At 46.4% G+C, this 20,268-nt stretch overlaps 1 protein-coding gene across 4 annotated transcripts in view; it reads left to right on the top strand.

The window, feature by feature from the left end:
• Nucleotides 1–20,268, top strand: part of NABP1 (nucleic acid binding protein 1) — a 55,813-nt gene that overhangs the window by 9,362 nt on the left and 26,183 nt on the right. For 3 of the 4 annotated variants that reach the window (XM_063932344.1, XM_063932343.1, XM_063932345.1), the window contains exon 3: nt 10,371–10,442. In XM_063932344.1, coding sequence (XP_063788414.1) covers nt 10,371–10,442 — 72 coding nt within the window. Of the gene's footprint in view, nt 1–10,370; nt 10,443–11,909; nt 11,935–20,268 lie in introns of those variants that run through there. The other variant, XM_063932346.1, reaches the window with a different exon arrangement.

The raw sequence follows: 20,268 nt of genomic DNA, 5'->3' as shown, positions 1-20,268 counted from the left end.
TCTATCCTGACTAGTCTCCCAGTTCCTGTTGCTGAAAAACATCCCACAGCATGATGCTGCCACTAATATGCTTCACTGTAGGGGTGTATTGGCCTGGTGATGAGTGTGCCTGGTTTTCCTCCAAATATGATGCCTGGCATTCACACCAAAAAGTTCAATCTTTGTCTCATCAGACCAGATAATTTTGTTTCTCATGGTCAGAGTCCTTCATGTGCATTTTGACAAACTCCAGACGGGCTGCCATGTGCTTTTTACTAAGGAGTGGCTTCCATCTGGCCACTCTACCATACAGGCCTGATTGGTGGATTGCTGTAGAGATGGTTGTCCTTCTGGAAGGTTCGCCTCTCTCCACAGAGGAATGCTGTAGCTCTGGCAGAGTGACCATCGGGTTCTTGGTCACCTGCCTGATTAGTGCCCTTCTCCCCCGATCGCTCAGTTTAGACAGCCGGCCAGCTCTAGGAAGAGTCCTGGTGGTTCCGAACTTCATCCATTTACAGATGATGGAGGCCACTGTGCTCATTGGGACCTTCAAAGCAGTAGATAATTTTTCTGTACCCTTCCTCAGATTTGTGCCTTGAGACAATACTTTCTCTGAGGTCTACAGACAATTCCTTTGACTCCATGCTTGGTTTGTGCTCAGACATGAACTGTCAAGTGTGGGACCTTATATAGACAGGTGTGTCCCTTTCCAAATCCTATTCAATCAACTGAATTTACCACAGGTAGACTCCAATTACGCTGTAGGAACATCTCAAGGATAATTAGTGGAAACAGGATGTACCTGAGCTCCAATTTTGAGCTTCATGGTAAAGGCTGTGAATACATATGTACATGTGATTTCTTATTTTTTTAATTTGCAAAAATCTCACTTTTTTCACATTGTCATTATGGTGTATTGTGTACAATTTTGAGGGAAAAAAATAATTTATTCCATTTTGGAATAAGGATGTAACATAACAAAATGTGGAAAAAGTGAAGCGCTGTTGATACTTTCCGGATGCACTGTAAATCCTGTCCCTCACCAAGTACCTTAACACAAAGATGGCAACATTTTCTTAATTTATTATTTCTTTCTAAATTTGTCAAACTTTTGACATTGGGGTGCTGAGAAAAAAAATCTGATACTCTAGGGCAGGGGTGGGGAACCTTTTTTTCTACCAAGGGCCATTTGGATATTTATAAAATCTTTCCGGGGCCATACAAAAATGATCAACTTAAAAATTACCCTGCCCCCCAATAGTTATGCCCCTTTGTGGGTGTGGCCAATTAAAATGGGACGTGATACACATAAGCCCCCAATAGTGCAGTGCCAGATACACAAATGCCCCCACAGTGCCAGATACAGAAATGTCCCCCACATCCCCCCCCCCACCCCACTGTGCTGCTCACCGCTGTCGGGGACCAGGCAGGGAGGAGAGCGCGGCTATGTCAGGCAATGGTGGCGGCGTGTGGGACCTCAAAACAGCCGCCTGTTTGTGAGCCAATCAGAGCTTGTGGACCAGCAGCAGCTGCTGCTGATTGGCTGCCAGTCCGCGAGCTCTGATTGGCTCATGAACCGGCGGCTGGTTTGAGATCCTACCTGCCGCTGCCACCGGACATAGCTGCGCTCTCCGCTCTGACAGCTGAGACACGCCACCTCCAGACTGAGGGGCGGCGTGTCTCGATGACACACAGCAGCGGGCTGGAACAGATGGCTTTGCAGGCCTTATACGGCCCACGGGCCGGAGGTTCCCCACCCCTGCTCTAGGGTACTGTTATTCAAAAACATTTTAACCACTGCCTTAAAGTATTAAGCCCCTTCCTCAGTGGGAAGGTTATTTTTATTCTTTTAAGGTTATTGGACCACATTCATCTCTAAAGTACACCCCTCCACCCAACAGAACACTTTTTTTGGTTAAGTGATAACCCCATGGTTAGTTGGGGAGTAGGTGGTGATGGGTAGCAAGTTTGAGCTAGGTATGGCTATTGAATGGTGCTCAATCGATGACTATCACTCTGTTGGCAGCAGCCCAATCACGAGTGGCTACTGAGTGGCGCAGTGCATGTGGGTTGGGGCTGGGAGACCGGTGCTCGGGATCCCGGAAGTCAACATACCGACCCCGGGATCCTTGCAGCAGTGCATCCTGGCCATGTGGTAGGCTCTTACTGGGCCATTCAGGGACATTGGGTTTTCTTTATTTCTTTATTTTTTTTTGCGCCCAAAATTGCAGAGTGCTTTGTTTATTTGTCCTATTGGACGGTAAGCTTTCTGGCATGATTCTGCTGGTCATTGCCCAGTATATGTCTAATAGGCAGTTCTTGTGCGGAGATCTATACTCCGGTCATATTTCATGGTGTTAACATGCTGGTTTGATTTGTGCAACATAACTTGATGTTAACGCATCAGAGTTCCAGTTTAGTGTTTGTCGTAAGATTTTCCTCTTCAGTCCACCATGGCAGCCATTACATTTTGTAGCTTCCCTTGTAGATTATTTTATTAACTTCTTATATTGTGCATCCATATTATTCAGGGCTTTACAGAGACTATTTCCGTACTTCACGTCTGTTCCTTCCACAGCGCTTACAATGTGATTTCATTTTTAGTAGTTTGTGCCGATGTTATACTTGGATTTTGCAATGGTCTCCTATAATTCAGTCCGTTCCAAAAAATAATTTTCAGTCTATTTTAAATTTGGTTTCTGGAAGCAAATATTGAGAATTCATAGCTAGATAAGCTGTATGCAGACTTCAGCACCAGTGTTAGCGATAGAATAAAGCTGAGCGCAGATGGAAGTGATCGAGGTCCCAAAGCATAGACTTTTGGCACGCTTCTGTTCAAACAAATGTGTCCACCTGTGGCATTCGTGCCTGAATTGAATTGCTTTATATCCTTTTGGTTGGGTGACTACTAACAAATCAAGGAACGGAAAAGCAAAATCCAGGAATGTCCTAGGCTAAACAAGTTTTTAAAGGCGCACGTGGATCTTGTTAATCCCCACTTGAATGTCGTCATATGGGGGCACTTAGGGGTCTATTCATGAAACGGTGAAAAGGGGGGAGAAGTTGCCCATGGCAACCAATCGGCATTGAAGTAACAGTTATAATTTGCATACTATACAATTGTACGGAACAGCTGATTGGTTGCCATGGGTAACTTCTCCACAGACTCACTTCACTCTTTTTCACTGCTTCATGAATAGACCCATTAGTGAGTGTGTATTAACGCTGATCCTGCAGCAAACATAAGGTACCAAAACACGTGGCCATTCTGAAATTGAGTAATAGCTCTTCACAAATGATTTTTGCATTGAATTGCGCAGTGATCTCAATACCGCATTTAGCAGAGGTCTTAAACAAACCATAAAGGTTATTTATGATAATTTTTTGTTTAGTGATTTCACTGTTTAAGATTTTATTTTTGTTGTTACTCCAGACATCACTATATTAACAAGAGACGTTGTGGCTGACTATTCTCAAACATTTACAGCCCAAAGCCAGTGCACTCACTGTAACTGTAAATATTTTTGTAATAAATAAACAGGATTATGGCAAAGCTGAATAAATGTTGCTGTACTACATTCTATGTGCTTGCCATCCACTGGGCCAATAACTTTGACTTGATAAAACAGCAGTATTTGTCAGAGGCAGTAGTGGTGGATGTACTGCCAACTGATTACTTCCTCCCAAGATTATGGTTGTGGTGCTTCCTGTCTCTGCCCCTCCTATCAGACTCTTCACAAAACATTTTACGGGCTGTCTACACCCACTTCATCAAACCAGCCATCTCTCATCCTAACCCTCTGTTACATTCTACCGCATCTGTCACCACTCTGTTTGCCCCACCCCTTTAGAACATAAGCTCTCATGAGCAGATCCCGCTCCCTCATGTGCTTCTCTTAGATTGGTTTCTCTAACGTCCTAGAGGATGCTGGGGACTCCGTAAGGACCATGGGGATAGACGGGCTCTGCAGGAGACATGGGCACTTTAAGAAAGACTTTAGGTCTGGGTGTACACTGGCTCCTCCCTCTATGCCCCTCCTCTAGACCTCAGCTTGATACTGTGCCCAGAGGAGATGGGTGCACTACAGGGAGCTCTCCTGAGCTTCCTGTCAGAAAGTATATTTGTTAGGTTTTTTATTTTCAGGGAGCCTGCTGGCAACAGATTCCCTGCATCGAGGGACTGAGGAGAGAGAAACAGACCTACTTCTGTGAGTTTCAAGGCTCTGTTTCTTAGGCTACTGGACACCATTAGCTCCAGAGGGATTGGTACGCAGGTCTCAACCTCGCCGTCCATCCCAGAGCCGCGCCGCCGTCCTCCTCGCAGAGCCGGAAGATAGAAGCCGGGTGAGTATGAGAAGAAAAGACTTCATAGGCGGCAGAAGACTTCATGATCTTTGCTGAGGTAACGCACAGCAGTAAAGCTGTGCGCCATTGCTCCCATACACCTCACACACCGCAGTCACTGTAAGGGCGCAGGGGGGGCGCCCTGGGCAGCAATAAAACCTCTCCATTGGCAAAATAAGTATATACATGTACAGATGGGCACTGTACATGTATATAAAGAGCCCCCGCCAGTTTTCAGGAATTTTGAGCGGGACAGAAGCCTGCCGCCGAGGGGGTGGGGCTTCTCCCTCAGCACTCACCAGCGCCATTTTTCTCCACAGCACAGCGCTGAGAGGAAGCTCCCCGGACTCTCCCCTGCTAATACACGGTGATGGACGGGTTTTAAGAGGGGGGGGGGGGGGGGCACAAATTTGGCGGATATAAAGTATAAACCGCGCTACTGGATAAATATTTAGTGTTTTTTCCAGGGTCATATAGCGCTGGGGTGTGTGCTGACATACTCTCTCTGTTTCCCCACCAGGCCCTTTAGAGAGACAATCTTCAGATAAGAGGTTCCCTATGTGTGTGGTGTCGGTACGCGTGTGTCGACATGTCTGAGGTAGAAGGCTCACCTAGGGAGGAGGGGGAGCGTATGAATGTGAGGTCTCCGTCGGCGGTGCCGACACCTGACTGGATGGATATGTGGAATGTTTTAAGTGCTAGTGTGAACTTATTGCACAAAAGATTAGACAAAGCTGAAGCTAAGGAACAGTCAGGGAGTGAACCTATGTCTGTCCCTGTGTCGCCGGGACCTTCAGGGTCTCAGAAGCGCCCACTATCCGAGATAAGAGACACAGATACCGACACGGATTCGGACTCCAGTGTCGACTACGATGATGCAAAGTTACAGCCAAAAGTGGCTAAATGTATTCGATATATGATTATTGCAATAAAAGAAGTGTTGCATATCACAGAGGAACCCCCTGTCCCTGACACGAGGGTACACATATGTATAAGGGAAAGAAGCCTGAGGTAACTTCCCTCCTCACATGAGTTAAACGAATTTATGTGAAAAAGCGTGGGAATCTCCAGACAAAAAAACTGCAGATTCCCAAAAGGATTCTTATGGCGTATCCTTTCCCGCCAGCGGACAGGATACGGTGGGAATCCTCCCCTAAGGTGGACAAAGCGTTGACACGCTTGTCAAAAAAGATAGAGCTGCCCTCCCAGGATACGGCTACCCTCAAGGATCCTGCTGACCGCAAGCAGGAGGTTACATTGAAATCCATTTACACACATTCTGGTACATTACTCAGACCGGCAATTGCGTCGGCCTGGGTTTGTAGCGCTGTAGCAGCATGTTCAGATTCCTTATCAGCGGAAATTGAGACCCTAGGTAAGGATACCATTTTATTGACCCTAGGCCATATAAAGGATGCTGTCTTATATATGAGAGATGCTCAAAGAGACATTAGTTTACTGGGTTCCAGAATAAACGCTATGTCAATTTCTGCTAGATGAGTCCTCTGGACCCGGCAGTGGACAGGTGATGCCGACTCAAAAAGACATATGGAGGTCTTACCTTACAAGGGTGAGGAATTGTTTGGAGAGGGCCTCTCTGACCTCGTCGCTACGGCAGGTAAATCGACTTTTTTGCCATATATTCCCTCACAATCTAAGAAAGCGCCTCATTATCAAATGCAGTCCTTTCGTTCCAATAAAAGCAAGAGAGTACGTGGATCGTCCTTTCTTGCCAGAGGTAAGGGCAGAGGGAAAAAGCTGCACAGCTAGTTCCCAGGAACAGAAGTCCTCCCCGGCCTCTGCAAAATCCACCGCATAACGCTGGGGCTCCGCTGAGGGAGTCCGCCCCGGTGGGGGCACGTCTTCGACTTTTCAGCCACATCTGGGTTCACTCACAGGTGGATCCCTGGGCAATAGAAATTGTTTCTCAGGGATACAAGCTGGAATTCGAAGAGGTGCCTCCTCGCCGGTTTTTCAAATCTGCTCTACCGACTTCTCCCCTAGAAAGGGAGATAGTGTTAAATGCTATTCACAAATTGTGTCTTCAACAAGTGGTGGTCGAAGTTCCCCTGCTTCAGAGAGGGAAGGGATACTACTCAACCCTGTTTGTAGTTCTGAAACCGGACGGTTCGGTCAGACCCATATTGAATTTAAAATCCCTGAACCTTTACTTAAAACGGTTCAAGTTCAAGATGGAATCGCTCAGAGCGGTCATCGCCAGCCTGGAAGGGGGGGGATTTTATGGTATCTCTGGACATAAAAGGATGCATACCTTCATGTCCCCATTTATCCACCTCACCAGGTGTACCGGAGATTTGCGGTACATGATTGTCATTACCAATTTCAGACGTCGCCGTTTGGGCTTTCCACGGCCCCAAGGATTTTCACCAAGGTAATGGCGGAAATGATGGTGCTCCTGCGCAAGCAGGGTGTCACAATTATCCCATACTTGGACGATCTCATAAAAGCGAGATCACGAGAGAAGTTACTGAACAGCGTGTCACTTTCATTGAAGGTGTTACAGCAACACGGCTGGATTCTCAATATCCTGAAGTCCCAGCTGGTTCCTACGATTCGTCTGACCTTCTTGGGCATGATTCTGACACAGACCAGAAAAGGGTTTTTCTTCCGATAGAAAAAGCTCAGGAACTCATGACTCTAGTCAAGAACCTATTGAAGCCAAAACAAGTCTGTGCATCATTGCACTCAAGTCCTGGGAAAAATGGTGGCAACTTACGAAGCCATTCCCTTCAGCAGGTTCCATGCAAGGACTTTCCAATGGGACCTATTGGACAAGTGGTCCGGGTCACATCTACAAATTCATCAGCTGATCACCCTGTCCCCCAGGGCCAGGGTATCTCTCCTGTGGTGGCTGCAGAGTGCTCACCTTTTGGAAGGCCGCAGGTTCGGCATTCAGGATTGGATCCTGGTGACCACGGACGCGAGCCTCAGAGGGTGGGGAGCAGTCACACAGGGAAGAAACTTCCAAGGACTTTGGTCAAGTCAAGAGACTTGTCTTCACATCAACATCCTGGAACTGAGGGCCATATACAACGCCCTACGTCAAGCGGAGAACTTACTTCGCGACTAACGAGTTCTAATCCAGTCAGACAACGTCACCGCAGATGCTCATGTAAACCACCAAGGTGGCACAAGAAGCAGAGTGGCAATGGCGGAAGCCACCAGGATTCTTCGCTGGGCGGAAAATCATGTAAGCGCACTGTCAGCAGTGTTCATTCCGGGAGTGGACAACTGGGAAGCAGACTTCCTCAGCAGACACGACCTGCATCCAGGGGGAGTGGGGACTTCATCGGGAAGTCTTCGCACAGATTGCAAGTCAGTGGGGACTGCCCCAGATAGAGGTATTGCGCCAAATCAAAAGACCCTCCGGCGGTAGCAGTAGACGCCCTAGTGACACCGTGGGTGGTCCAGTCGGTCTATGTATTTCCTCCTCTTCCTCTCATACCCAAGGCGTTGAGAATAATAAGAAAGAGGAGTGAGAACAATTCTCATTGTTCCAGATTGGCCACGAAGGACCTGGTATCCGGATCTGCTGGAAATGCTCACAGAATATCCGTGGTCTCTTCCTCTAAGACAGGACCTGTTACAACAGGGGCCATGTCAGTTCCAAGACTTACCGCGGCTGCGTTTGACGGCATGGCGGTTGAACGCTGGATCCTAGCGGAAAAGGGAATTCCGGATGAGGTCATTCCTACTCTGATAAAGGCTAGGAAAGACGTGATAGCGAAACATTATCACCGGATATGGCGAAAATATGTTTCTTGGTGTGAGGCCAGGAATGCTCCTACGGAAGAATTCCATCTGGGCCGTTTCCTTCACTTCCTACAGACTGGAGTGAATTTGGGCCTAAAATTAGGCTCCATTAAGGTTCAGATTTCGGCCTTATCCATTTTCTTTCAAAAAGAATTTGGTTTTCTCCCAGAAGTACAGACTTTTGTGAAGGGAGTGCTGCATGTTCAGCCTCCTTTTATACCTCCGGTGGCGCCTTGGGACCTTAACGTGGTGTCGAGTTTCCTTAAGTCGCACTGGTTTGAACCACTTCAAACGGTGGAGTTAAAATATCTCACTTGGAAGGTGGTCATGTTATTAGCCTTGGCTTCGGCTAGGCGAGAAAAAAGAAGCACTGTTTGTCCTATATGCAGCCAACAAGGTTGGCGCCCCTGCTTCGAAGCAGACTATCGCTCGCTGGATCTGTAACACGATTCAGCAGGCGCATTCTACGGCTGGATTGCCGTTACCAAAATCGGTCAAGACCCATTCCACTAGGAAGGTGGGCTCGTCTTGGGCGGCTGCTCGAGGGGTCTCGGCACTACAACTATGCCGAGCTGCTACTTGGTCGGGTTCAAACACCTTTGCAAAGTTCTATAAGTTTGATACCCTGGCTGAGGAGGACCTAAGGTTTGCTCATTCGGTGCTGCAGAGTCATCCGCACTCTCCCGCCCGTTTGGGAGCTTTGGTATAATCCCCATGGTCCTTACGGAGTCCCCAGCATCATCTAGGACGTTAGAGAAAATAAGATTTTAAACCTACCGGTAAATCTTTTTCTTGTAGTCCGTAGAGAATGCTGGGCGCCTTTCCCAAGTGCGGACTACTTGTATATAGTTTTGCTTACATAAGGGTTATGTTATAGTTTCATCAGGTTGGACTGATGCTACGTTGTTTTTTCATACTGTTAACTGTTTAATAGATACACAAGTTATACGGTGTGGCTGGTATGAATCTTGCCCTTGGATTAACAAAAATCCTTTCCTCGTACTGTCCGTCTCCTCTGGGCACAGTTTCTCTAACTGAGGTCTAGAGGAGGGGCATAGAGGGAGGAGCCAGTGCACACCCAGAGTTAAAGTCTTTCTTAAAGTGCCCATGTCTCCTGCGGAGCCTGTCTATCCCCATGGTCCTTACGGAGTCCCCAGCATCCTCTACGGACTACGAGAAAAAGATTTAACGGTAGGTTTAAAATCTTTTCTCCTCCATACTCCCTACAACAGCACCTAACCCTTAGTTTCTGCCGCCCTGATGACTGTGTCCTGTTCCCTACGCAGGAATGTGTATATACCATTTACTTGTCCTACATTGTCTTGTACTATAAGTCATTGTTTTCTTGTCTTGCCCATTTGTTTATGTATTTTGTTAGGTGCTATGGTACCTTCGTTGCGCCATATAAATAAAAAAATGTTAGCAGAACTGGATAACAATTACTGTTTACAGTACAATTCCTTTTAAGAGATCTAACAATGATCTCTGCACTCAGCCTTTTGCAGGCAGCTTTGCATAAGCACTATTTCCCCCTAGCAGACGTGGGGTGGAGTTTACTGTACAAGGACGGAGCTATTACCGAAGTTCAGTGGAGTCAAATAGGGTTTCTATTACAATGTGAGAAGTTGTTACAGCACATCATGTGCTATGTTTGATCACATAACAGACTAACTGAACACTCTGTGCAACATATGAATCACAAACACAGTCCGTCTATAAATTCCATGAGAATAGCACCTTACTGCCAGGAGTCTGCAGTAGTGCAGATCATTGTAAGAGTCATTGCTGGACTGTGGTAATAAAGCACTATAACTAGTATCCCCTACTTACTGTATATAATGGGATGTAGTTGCTTTACCGGCGGTCAGGATACAGACGACTGGCTCCCGAACGCTTACAATGCCGGAATGCCGGCAAAAGGGGCTACAACACTCAGAGTGGTAATAGAACCTGTGGCGAGCCGTTGCTCTCTTCCCCCCCCCTCCTGCTGGTATTCTAGTGGCCGGGATGCTGACCTCGGATCTCGACCGCCGGCATTACAGCCCCAACCCTATATAAGCTAGTGTGATGGAAAAATACATTTTAGCTAAAGTAGGTTGAATGGCTTTAAAATTAACAAGTTGTAACATTTTTAAGACTTGTAGAGGTCTATTTTAAAAGTTTATTTTCAAACATTTTAACAAGCTTTTCTATACCCAAGTGGCAAGCAGACCATTACACTATTTATTTTAATACTGTGTAAAATAATCTAGTGACCTGTGTTCATTTTAAAGGTATGCGTCGCTGTGGAAAGGCTGCCTAACGCTGTACAGTGGAAGAGGAGGTGAACTTCAGAAAATAGGAGAGTAAGTAGAATAGTTGCTTTTAACACTAAGGAGTGACTGTTTCTTCCAGCAAAGGCATCATTAATATAATGAAAGTGTGGATTTATTGTAGGTCTTATTTTTTTATAATTAACACCGCTTTGCAGAGCCATTGCAAAATGTAATTTGTCTCCTATTTGCAAGATTATTCCTTTTCTGTATGCACCCGTATTGGATATATTTAAAGTATTAGACTTTCCTTGGTGAATGGGAAATAATGGTATTTAACCCTTGTACAACTTGATAGTAACTGAAATATAACCGTTTTGATGGCAGAATAAGGGGCGGCGGGGGGGGGGGGGGGGGGAGAGGTAAGGGGAATCTTAAGAAAATATAATGAATGGACCCCAGCAACTTAGTATCTACTCCTATATGATACAAACCACAATGCAGCTGGTACTTATTGCATTATATTGTCCCTGCAACCATTGTTATAGCCAGTGCTTAAAGTGGTCCTAGAGAGGTGTTTGAACTCATCACCCCCCCCCCCCCCCTCTCCTGGCACCCCCAAAAAGGGGAGTGGTCTCAAAGAAAGGTGCGTTGTCACACAATAGTAATGCCCACAGAAGTAGCACCCCTAATACACATAATGCCCACAGTAGTAGCACCCCTTAATACACAATGCCCACAGCAGTATCGCCCCTTTTTACAATGCCCACAGTAGTAGTGCGCCTTATGCAATGTCCACTGTACTGGTAGTGCCCCTAATATAGAGCCCATAGTAGTTGGGCCCCTTATGCAATGCCCCCAGTAGTAGTGTTATGTCCCCAGAAGTGGTGCCCCTTTTATAAAGTGCCCTCTTTAAAATGCCCTCCTTAGTAGTGCCCCCATTAGTAATGCCCTTAATGGTAATGCCCCTGTGTAGTATTGCCCCCAGTAGTAATGTCTCCTGTATTATGCCCCCAGTGGTAATGCCCCTGCAGTTATGACCCCAGTAGTTTACCCCCACTTTAATTTGGCCTCCCAGTGGTAATGCCCATGTAGCTTGCCCCACTAATACACGCACACATGTTAAAAAAAAACAAAAAACACGCCATACTTGCCAAGCTCCGCTCCCACGTCCGACCGCAGCAGTCCTCCTGGCGTCCGCTCCTCAGCACTATGAGAGATGTCATGACGTCTCTCTCATAGCGCACACTGACAGAGCCGGAAGCCGGAGCTCAGTAATGAGCACCTGCCGCCGGCTTCCGCTGTGGAGAGGGAGCCGGGCATAAATTGGGTTAGGTGAGCCGGAGTAGACTGAACTGCGTTCAGTCTCCAAGTGGAACTGATGGAACGCAGTTCCGCTCCGTTCCGGCTCACTTTAACCCCTGGTTATAACCATAATCAATGCCGTTCATGGAGTGTCCATTTGTATGTCCCAGGTTCATACATGAATTTTAAGAGCATCTTTAACTGTCCCAGGGCACATGGCCCATTCTATTGATGACTGAATAGTGTTTTTTGTAGGTGACATTCTAGATGGCAATTTCCAACCTGATAATCTGAGTCAGGGTGCTAAACTACAAAAACTGAAATTTGGATGGACGTTGAATATTCAGTAGGAACTAGAAACTACAATACAATTGGATACCATTGTTGCTGTATAGTAAGTGCAAACTATTGGTCTCCCTAAGATACTTGTTGCACTGTAACAGTTTCATGAAATAAGATGGAGTGATGTTGCCATACTTCTGGCCTCTAAACAACTGAATAGACCATTTTGTCTAATAAATGTCTCGTTGGTCTGACTAACCACCTTTCTCTAGCATCCATAAGGGATATTGGGGGAATCTAGTACGATGGGGTATAGACGGGGTCCAAAGGAGCCGGTGCACTTTAAGTTTCTTCAACTGGGTCTGCTGGCTCCTCCCCTCTATGCCCCCTCCCACAGGCAGTTTAGAGAAAAGTGCCCTCAGGAGAGGATGCAGACTCTGGAGCTCCGGAGAGTTTTCTTCAGTTTATTTTAAATCTTTATTTTTGGTATGCTGTTTGGGCAACCATATACCTGCACCGTGGGAGTTAGGGGAGGAAGGGGGCAGTCACCGGCCCTGCGAGGTGTCAGAGCTGCTTCCCCGCTGCAGGACCTCCGTCCTGAGAGGGTGTACAGCGGGGCACTGCACCTTTTGCGGTCACATTCGCAGCACACCGCACACCCTTAACAATAGCCTGAAGGTGACATCGGTGGTGAGTGCAAACCGGAGGCCCCGCTAGGGGAGTCCCCTGGTTCATGGTGCAGCAGAACACGGGGGCGGCATACGGAACCCTCCTCTGTACACTGGCAGTTGAGAGTAAAACTAGCACTTGTGTGATGTTTTATACTCATGGGGTGACTTTTGCCAGTATAAATATAGCTGAAACTCCGGTGCCATTACAGGGGGCGGAGCTTCCTCAGAGCGGGACCAGCGGCATTTTGGTGCTTTCCTCCGCTTACAGCTGCAGCAGCAGGCACACACAGCTCCTCCAGACGTCAGGATACGCAGCAAAACTGGTACAGGGGTGTAGCAAAGGGGGAGAGCTGCTTATGGTACACTAATCTGTGTCCTGGAAAGGACAAAACACTGGTGTTTAACCGTGGTATATCAGCTTGCAGCCTCACTTGGGGCTGTTTAGCTTGGGTGTGCTGGTCCTTTCTCTCGGTCTTCCTCCCACATACAGTAAGGACAGACTTGCCATCATATCAAAATGGTTAGGAAAAGCACCAGGAAAAGGAAGCCAGTGTGGTTCACAAAAGAACTATCAACTAGTGTGAAAGCAAAAAAGATGGCTTTTAGGAAATACAAACAGACTCAAAATAAAAACGACAAAGAGGTGTATCTGGACAGACGGAAGGATACTAAGAAAGTGATCAGACGTGCAAAGGCAGAAGCTGAGGAGAAAATGGCCCAGTCAGTAGATAAAGGGGGCAAAACTTTTTTTTTAAGTATAGAAGTGAAAGGAGAAAATCAAATGGAGGAATAATAAGACTTAAGACAGAGTTGGCATTTGGTGGAGGGAGACAAGGCAATAGCAGATCACCTAAATAATTATTTTTGCTCAGTATTTACTACAGAAGAAGGGATGGGGCCACAGTTAAGTTGCAAGGACATTCATAAAAATAAGGTAGATGAAAATACATTTACAGAGGAGAAGGTCCTAACAGAACTTTCAAAACTAAAAGTGGATAAATCAATGGGACCAGATGGGATACACCCAAGGATACTCAAAGAGCTAAAAGATGTGCTGGTTACACCTTTAACAGAATTATTTAACCAGTCACTAAATACAGGTGCTATTCCAGAGGACTGGAAAAGAGCAAATGTAGTTCCACTGCACAAAAGTGGAAGCAAGGAAGAAGCAAGTAACTACAGACCAGTAAGCCTTACATCAGTAGTAGGGAAAGTAATGGAAAAACTATTAAAAGAAAGAGTAGTGGAATATCTTAAATCAAACCACTTAAAGGATCCAAAGCAGCATGGATTTACTGGTGGTAGATGATGCCAAACAAATCTTATTGACTTTTTTGACTCTGTGATGAAAATAATAGATCAAGGGGGAGCTGTAGATGTAGCATATCTAGACTTTAGTAAGGCATTTGACACTGTCCCACATCGCAGACTGCTAAATAAACTTGAAAGCCTTGGGGTGGATTATAAATCAGTTAAATGGATAAGAACCTGGTTGCAGGATAGGAATCAGACAGTTGTAGTTAATGGAGTGCAATCTATGGAGGGAAATGTTACCAGTGGAGTACCCCAGGGATCTGTACTTGGTCCAGTTCTCTTTAATATCTTTGTTGGTGACATTGCAGATGGTATTGAAGGGAAGATATGCCTTTTTGCAGATGATACAAAGATATGCAACAGGGTAGACACACTGGGAGGGGTCAAACAAATGATTAATGACCTAGGTAGGCTTGAGAAATGGTCAAGAACGTGGCAACTACAGTTTAATGCTAAAAAATGCAAAATCATGCACTTGGGTCTCAAAAACCCAAAGGCTAAGTATAGTATCAAGGGTACTATAATGGAAACTACTGAGGAGGAAAGAGATTTAGGAGTCACTATTTCAAGTGACTTGAAGGCAGGAAAGCAATGCAACAAAGCAATGAGAAAGGCAAGTCAGATGCTTGGTTGCATAGGGAGAGGAATCAGTAGCAGGAAAAAAGAAGTGATAATGCCACTGTATAGGTCATTGGTACGGCCTCATCTGGAATACTGTGCCCAGTTCTGGAGACCCTATCTCCAGAAGGATATAAATACATTAGAGTGTACAAAGAAGGGCAACTAAAATGGTGCATGGCCTACATCACAAAACTTACCCGGAAAGGCTAAAAGATCTTAACATGTATAGTTTGGAGGAGAGAAGGGAAAGGGGGGACATGATAGAAACTTTCAAATATATCAAGGGTCTTAACAAAGTTCAGGAGGGAAACATTCTTCAAAGGAAAAGAAGTATTAGAACTCGAGGGCATACATTGAGACTGGAGGGGGGGAGGTTCAGGGGAAATTTAAGGAAAAATTACTTCACAGAAAAGGGTAGTGGATAAGTGGAATAGCCTCCCATCAGAGGTGGTAGAGGCTAAGACTGTAGGGCAATTTAAACATGCTTGGGACAGGCATATGAATATCCTTACAAAGAATTAAGGTTAAAAAAGGGTTGAGATTGCCTAAAGGATAAAATAAAAAAGGGGCAGACTAGATGGGCCAAGTGGTTCTTATCTGCCATCAAATTCTGTGTTTCTATATTACTTGTCTGTGTATGTAAGTGTTTACTGTAAACATGGTTAAACACCAATTATGCAGTGTATGTCACACCAGATTCTCTCCTCCTACGTTTGGTTCATTATCATTTGAACAATGTGTTCAATCCTCACAGCTCAGTGAGGGGGCTGGGGGAGGGTCAAGAGCCTTCCTGGCTAGGTGCCATAAAACAAAAATCTGATGTTATCTCAGCTCATTGCTAATGCTCAAAACACTGAACAATTGCAGCAGGCTGTTGCAGACCTGGCTGCAAGGGCAGAGCAGCCCACCTCTCTAATTCAGGACCACAAAAACATGGGTTACCTGCTTTACTCTTGGATTCAGATGAGGAAATACTGGGGGAGGGGGAGGAATTGGAACCTCTTACTGGGGATTCCCCTTCTGCACAGGGTATTGAACCCCTCATTTTAGCTATACGGGATGTGTTAAAACTGCCTCTAGAGGACGCTGCGACAGAGCAGTCTTTCTTCACACAGAACAAGCCCAGTGTCACTTTCCCTTATTCTGCAGAGTTAGATGACCTATTTAAGTTAGCATGGAGAAATCCAGATAAAAAAAATTGCAAAGTGTCAAAACTGTTTTTGCACACTTTCCCATTTGCTTCTGAAGGCAGAAAATTCTGTGAAGAACCCCCGGCTGTGGACGTATCAGTCTCACGCCTATCCAAGAAGACGGTACTGCCGTCCCCGGGCTCCTTCACCGTGAAGGACCCTGGGGATAGGAAGATACTCTAGTGTAGTCTCTATCTACACAGCAGCGGGTATGTCTCAAAGACCGGTCATAGCAGCAGGTTGCTGGATGACTTATGCCATTTATACCTGGGCTACTCAGATTCAGGAGGGCCTCTCGGGGGATATGCCCCTGTTCACTACAGTGACTTTCCTGAAACATATTCAGGACACTTCACGTGTCCTGTGTGACTCTCTCAAGGAGATAGGCAATATTAATGCTAGGACCACTGCTATGGAAGTGTCGGCGTGCAGGGCTTTGCGGCTGTGTCAGTGGATAGCGGACGCAGAATCTAAGCGCAATGTCGAAAGTCTCTCCCCTTTTCAAGGGGAATGGCTTTTCTGGGTAGAATTGGATACGTGGATTTGTGAAGTTACTGCGGGGAAATCCATGTTTCTCCCCTCTGGGGTCCCGCTGGCTAGGCGTTCCTACCCGGGCCAGTCTACCCAGTCATTTCGGTCTAACGGGTTTAGATCTAGGGCCAGAGGCACCAGAAGTGAGACAAAGCCAGCGATCGCCAGTTCTCAGGAGAGCACCGGTACAGCTTCCACTAAGGCCTCAGCATGATAGTGCCCACCCACCCCGAGGAGATCTCAAGGTGGGGAGCTTGGCTGCGTCACTTCAGCCGCATCTGGGAAAATTCCTGCCAGGATACCTGGGTCAAGGACTTCATTTTCTCAGGGCTATAAGCTGGAGTTCAACAGTGCTCTCCCCAACGATTTTTCAAATCAAGCTTACCAGCTTTGGAGGATATGTGTTTTACCGTGCATCAGGCCATCCTAAAGTTTGTCCAATCCCAAGTTATTGTTTCAGTGCTACTGCAACAACAGGGAAAGTGTTACTACTCCAACCTGTTCGTGGTACTGACACCGACCGATTCGGTAAGACCAATTTTGACTCTAAAATCCTTTATCCCTTATCTAAAGGTTTTCAAGTTCAAGATGGAATCCTTGCGAGTGGTGATTACTGGCCTGGAAGAACAGGTGTTCATGGTCTCCCTGGGTATCAAAGCCTCCTATCTCCATGTCACAATATGGCCACCTCATCAGGCCTACCTGTGGTTTGCCCTGCTGAACGATAACTACCAGTTCCAGGCGCTGTCCTTCAGCCTGTCCATGGCTCTGAGGTTGTTCACGAAGGTGATGGCTGAGATGTTTTTATCTTCTGATAAAAGCAAGCTCCAGGGAGCTTTTATTGCTCCATATAGACCGCACTATCCAGCTTCTGTCCCACCATGGGTGGATCCTCCAATTGACAGAAGTCCCACCTGGAGCCAGCTCAGAGGCTCCTGTTCCAGGGACTGTTGCTGGGTACTGTGGCTCAAAAGGTGTTTCTCCCAGAGGACAAGGCGAGAACACTTCAGAAGATGGTCCGCATGGTTCTCCAGCCTTCTCTGGTATCCATCCATCCATCAGATTGTTGGGGGAAAATGGTTGCCTCGTACGAGGCGATACAGTATGGAAGGTTCCATGCCAGAACTTATCAGTTGGAGCTCTTGAACAAGTGGTCCGGATCACATCTTCAGATGCACCGGATAATTCAGCTTTCACCTCAGGCCAGGATTTCTTTCCTGTGGTGGCTGCAGTCCTCCAATCTACTGGAAGGCCGGAGTTGCGGGATTCAGGATTGGTTCCTCCTCACGACGGTCTGAGAGGATAGGGAGCTGTCACTCAGGGTTTCAGTTCCAGGGCAGGTGGTCAGCCCATGAAGCCCTCCTTCCGATCAACGTTCTGGAACTTCGGGCGATCTACAATGCTCTGCTTCAGGCCTCTCCTCTGCTCAGGGATCACGTGATCCAGGTTTAGTCTGACAACGCCACGGGAGTGGCGTACATCATTCAACAAGGGGGGACAAAAAGCAGGGTCTGCATACGAGAGGTGTCGAGGATACGCCTCTGGGCAGAAAGAAATATGTTGTAATCTTCATTCCGGAAATAGACAACTGGGAAGTGGACTTCCTAAGTCGTCACGACCTCCATCCGGGAGAGTGGGGGCTTCACCATCAGGTGTTTCAGCAAATCGACTGGTGGGGCTGCCCACAGATAGACATGATGGCTTCTCTACTCGACAAAAAGCTTCGCTGGTATTGCTCTCGAACCAGGGACCCTCAGGCGAGGGTAGTAGATGCACTGACGTCGCCTTGGCTGTACCGGCTGGTCTACCTGTTTCCTCCGATTCCATTACTCCCAAGGGTGCTCAAGCGAATCCGGAATCAGAGTCCAGGCAATTCTGATTGCCTGGGTTTAGCTTCGGGGGGGGGGGGGGGGGGGCATGGTTATCGGATCTTCTGGACATGTCTGTTGAGGAACCTTGGCCTCTGCCACTGAGAAGAGATCTCCAAAATGAAGCGTTCGTCTACCCAGACTTACTGTAGCTTCGTTTTGACGGCTTGGATGTTGAGCGGAACATTCTAGCTCACAAGGGCCTTTCCAAGAAGGTTATTGCTACCATGGTTCAGGCCAGGAAACCTGTGACGTCAAAATACTATCCTATCTGGAGGAGATGTCTCTTGGAGTGAGGAACGCATGTATCTGCCTGCTGAGTTTCACTTGGGACATTTCCTCCATTTGCTGCAAGCTGGCGTGGATAAGGGCTTATGTCTGGGTTCCATTAAGGTCCAGATTTCATCCCTCTCCATTTTCTTCCAAAAGAAATTGGCAGTATTGCAAGAAGTTCAAACCTTCTTGCAAGGGGTGCTTCACATTCAACCTCCTTTTTGTGTCACCCATGGCACCCTGGGATTTAAATGTAGTGTTGGAATTTCTACAGTACCCCTGGTTTCTACCTCTGACGGTAGAAGACAAGTACCTCATGTGGAAGACGGTGATATTATTTGCCCTGGCTTCTGCTAGGCGTGTCTCAGAATTGGGGCCTTTATCGTGTAAAAGTCCTCACTTGGTCTTTTAGGAGGACAGAGTGGAGCTCCGGACTAGGCAGCAGTTCCTGCCGAAGGTTGTCTCTGGTTCAAGTGGAAAGCAATCTATTGTGGTTAAGTTCTGGCACTTCTGCTCCTCTGGAGGCATTGTATGCTGTGCGAGCCTTGAAGATCTATGTTAAGAGAACAGCTCTGATCAGAAAGACAGATTCCTTGTTCGTGCTTTATGATGTGCAGAAAAAGGGTTGCCCTGCTTCTAAGCAGTTCATTGCTCATTGGCTTAGACTTACTGTTCGGCAAGCCTATGTGTTGGCAGCCTTACCTGTTCCACAGTCTCTGAAGGCCCACTTTACAAGATTGGTGGGCTCTTCCAGGGCGGCTGCCCGTGGAGTCTTGGCCTTGCAACTATGCCGAGCTGCTATCTGGTCGGGGAAGAACACTTTTGTAAAGTTTTACAGGTTTGATACCCTGGCCAAAGAGGATTCCCAGTTTGGGCAGGCGGTGCTGCAGAAGTCTCCGCACATTCCCGCCCGTTCTGGAAGCTTTGGGACGTCCCTATTGTACTAGATTCCCCCAATATCCCTTGTGGCTGCTAAAGAAATATGATTTTAATTACCTACCGGTAAATCCTTTTCTCGTAGTCCATAAGGGATATTGGGCGCCCGCCTCAGTGCGTTGACTTTTCTGCAGGTCCTTTTTCTTTTTCCCCAATATCTATCTATTGAATTTTCATAGAATCAACAAAAGGTCAAGTTAGAACAATCATAGAATATAGTAGCAATCAAGTGTAAGGATTCCTTAACAGAGGATAGGCAAAAAGTGGAAGGAACATAGACAGGACAGACACATCGTGGGATGGGGAGGGTAGGAAAGGTAATGGAACAAGCATATGTATATCATATGTTTCAATAGATCTTCAATCATATGAGGCCCATTGACAATTAGAGGTTTACAATAAACAATGGTACAAAGTAAAGAAAGGAGAATTTACATACAATATTCAATGAAGTGGAAGATTATTTAACGTTGATACTCATGGTAGAGTTACTGGCTTAAACAAATGCATGCATTTTGCTCTATACCAATCATGCGAACCTAGGTTCTGATATATCAAGGAACGAGAGCCGTCATCTAAGGCTGAGATAAATAGGTCCCATTTTTTTATGGAAGGAGGATACCGAGATGTCCTCATTCAGAAGACGGGATCTAATATCAAAATAAAGAATCTGTAGAAGTTTGTTTATAAGTTCTTGGACCGTAGGTGCCGATTTTTTTTAACCCAATGAATTAATATAAGCTTCTTTGCCAAGGTTAGAGCTGTCACAATGAAAGGGATCGTACTAACAAGATCTTTGTCCAAGGACCAATTAGTAAAATTAAATAGTAGGCATGCAGTTGGATCTGTCAGCAGCTTTTTACCTATAATAGACTGTATGTACATTCCCAGAAACAGTGGAAAAATCTGGCTTTGGATAACCCACATT

Source organism: Pseudophryne corroboree, chromosome 7, assembly GCF_028390025.1.
Source record: "Pseudophryne corroboree isolate aPseCor3 chromosome 7, aPseCor3.hap2, whole genome shotgun sequence".
Classification (NCBI taxonomy): domain Eukaryota; kingdom Metazoa; phylum Chordata; class Amphibia; order Anura; family Myobatrachidae; genus Pseudophryne; species Pseudophryne corroboree.
The sequence above is the reverse complement of the archived record's forward strand: the minus strand, read 5'-3'. Positions and strand labels throughout refer to the sequence as shown.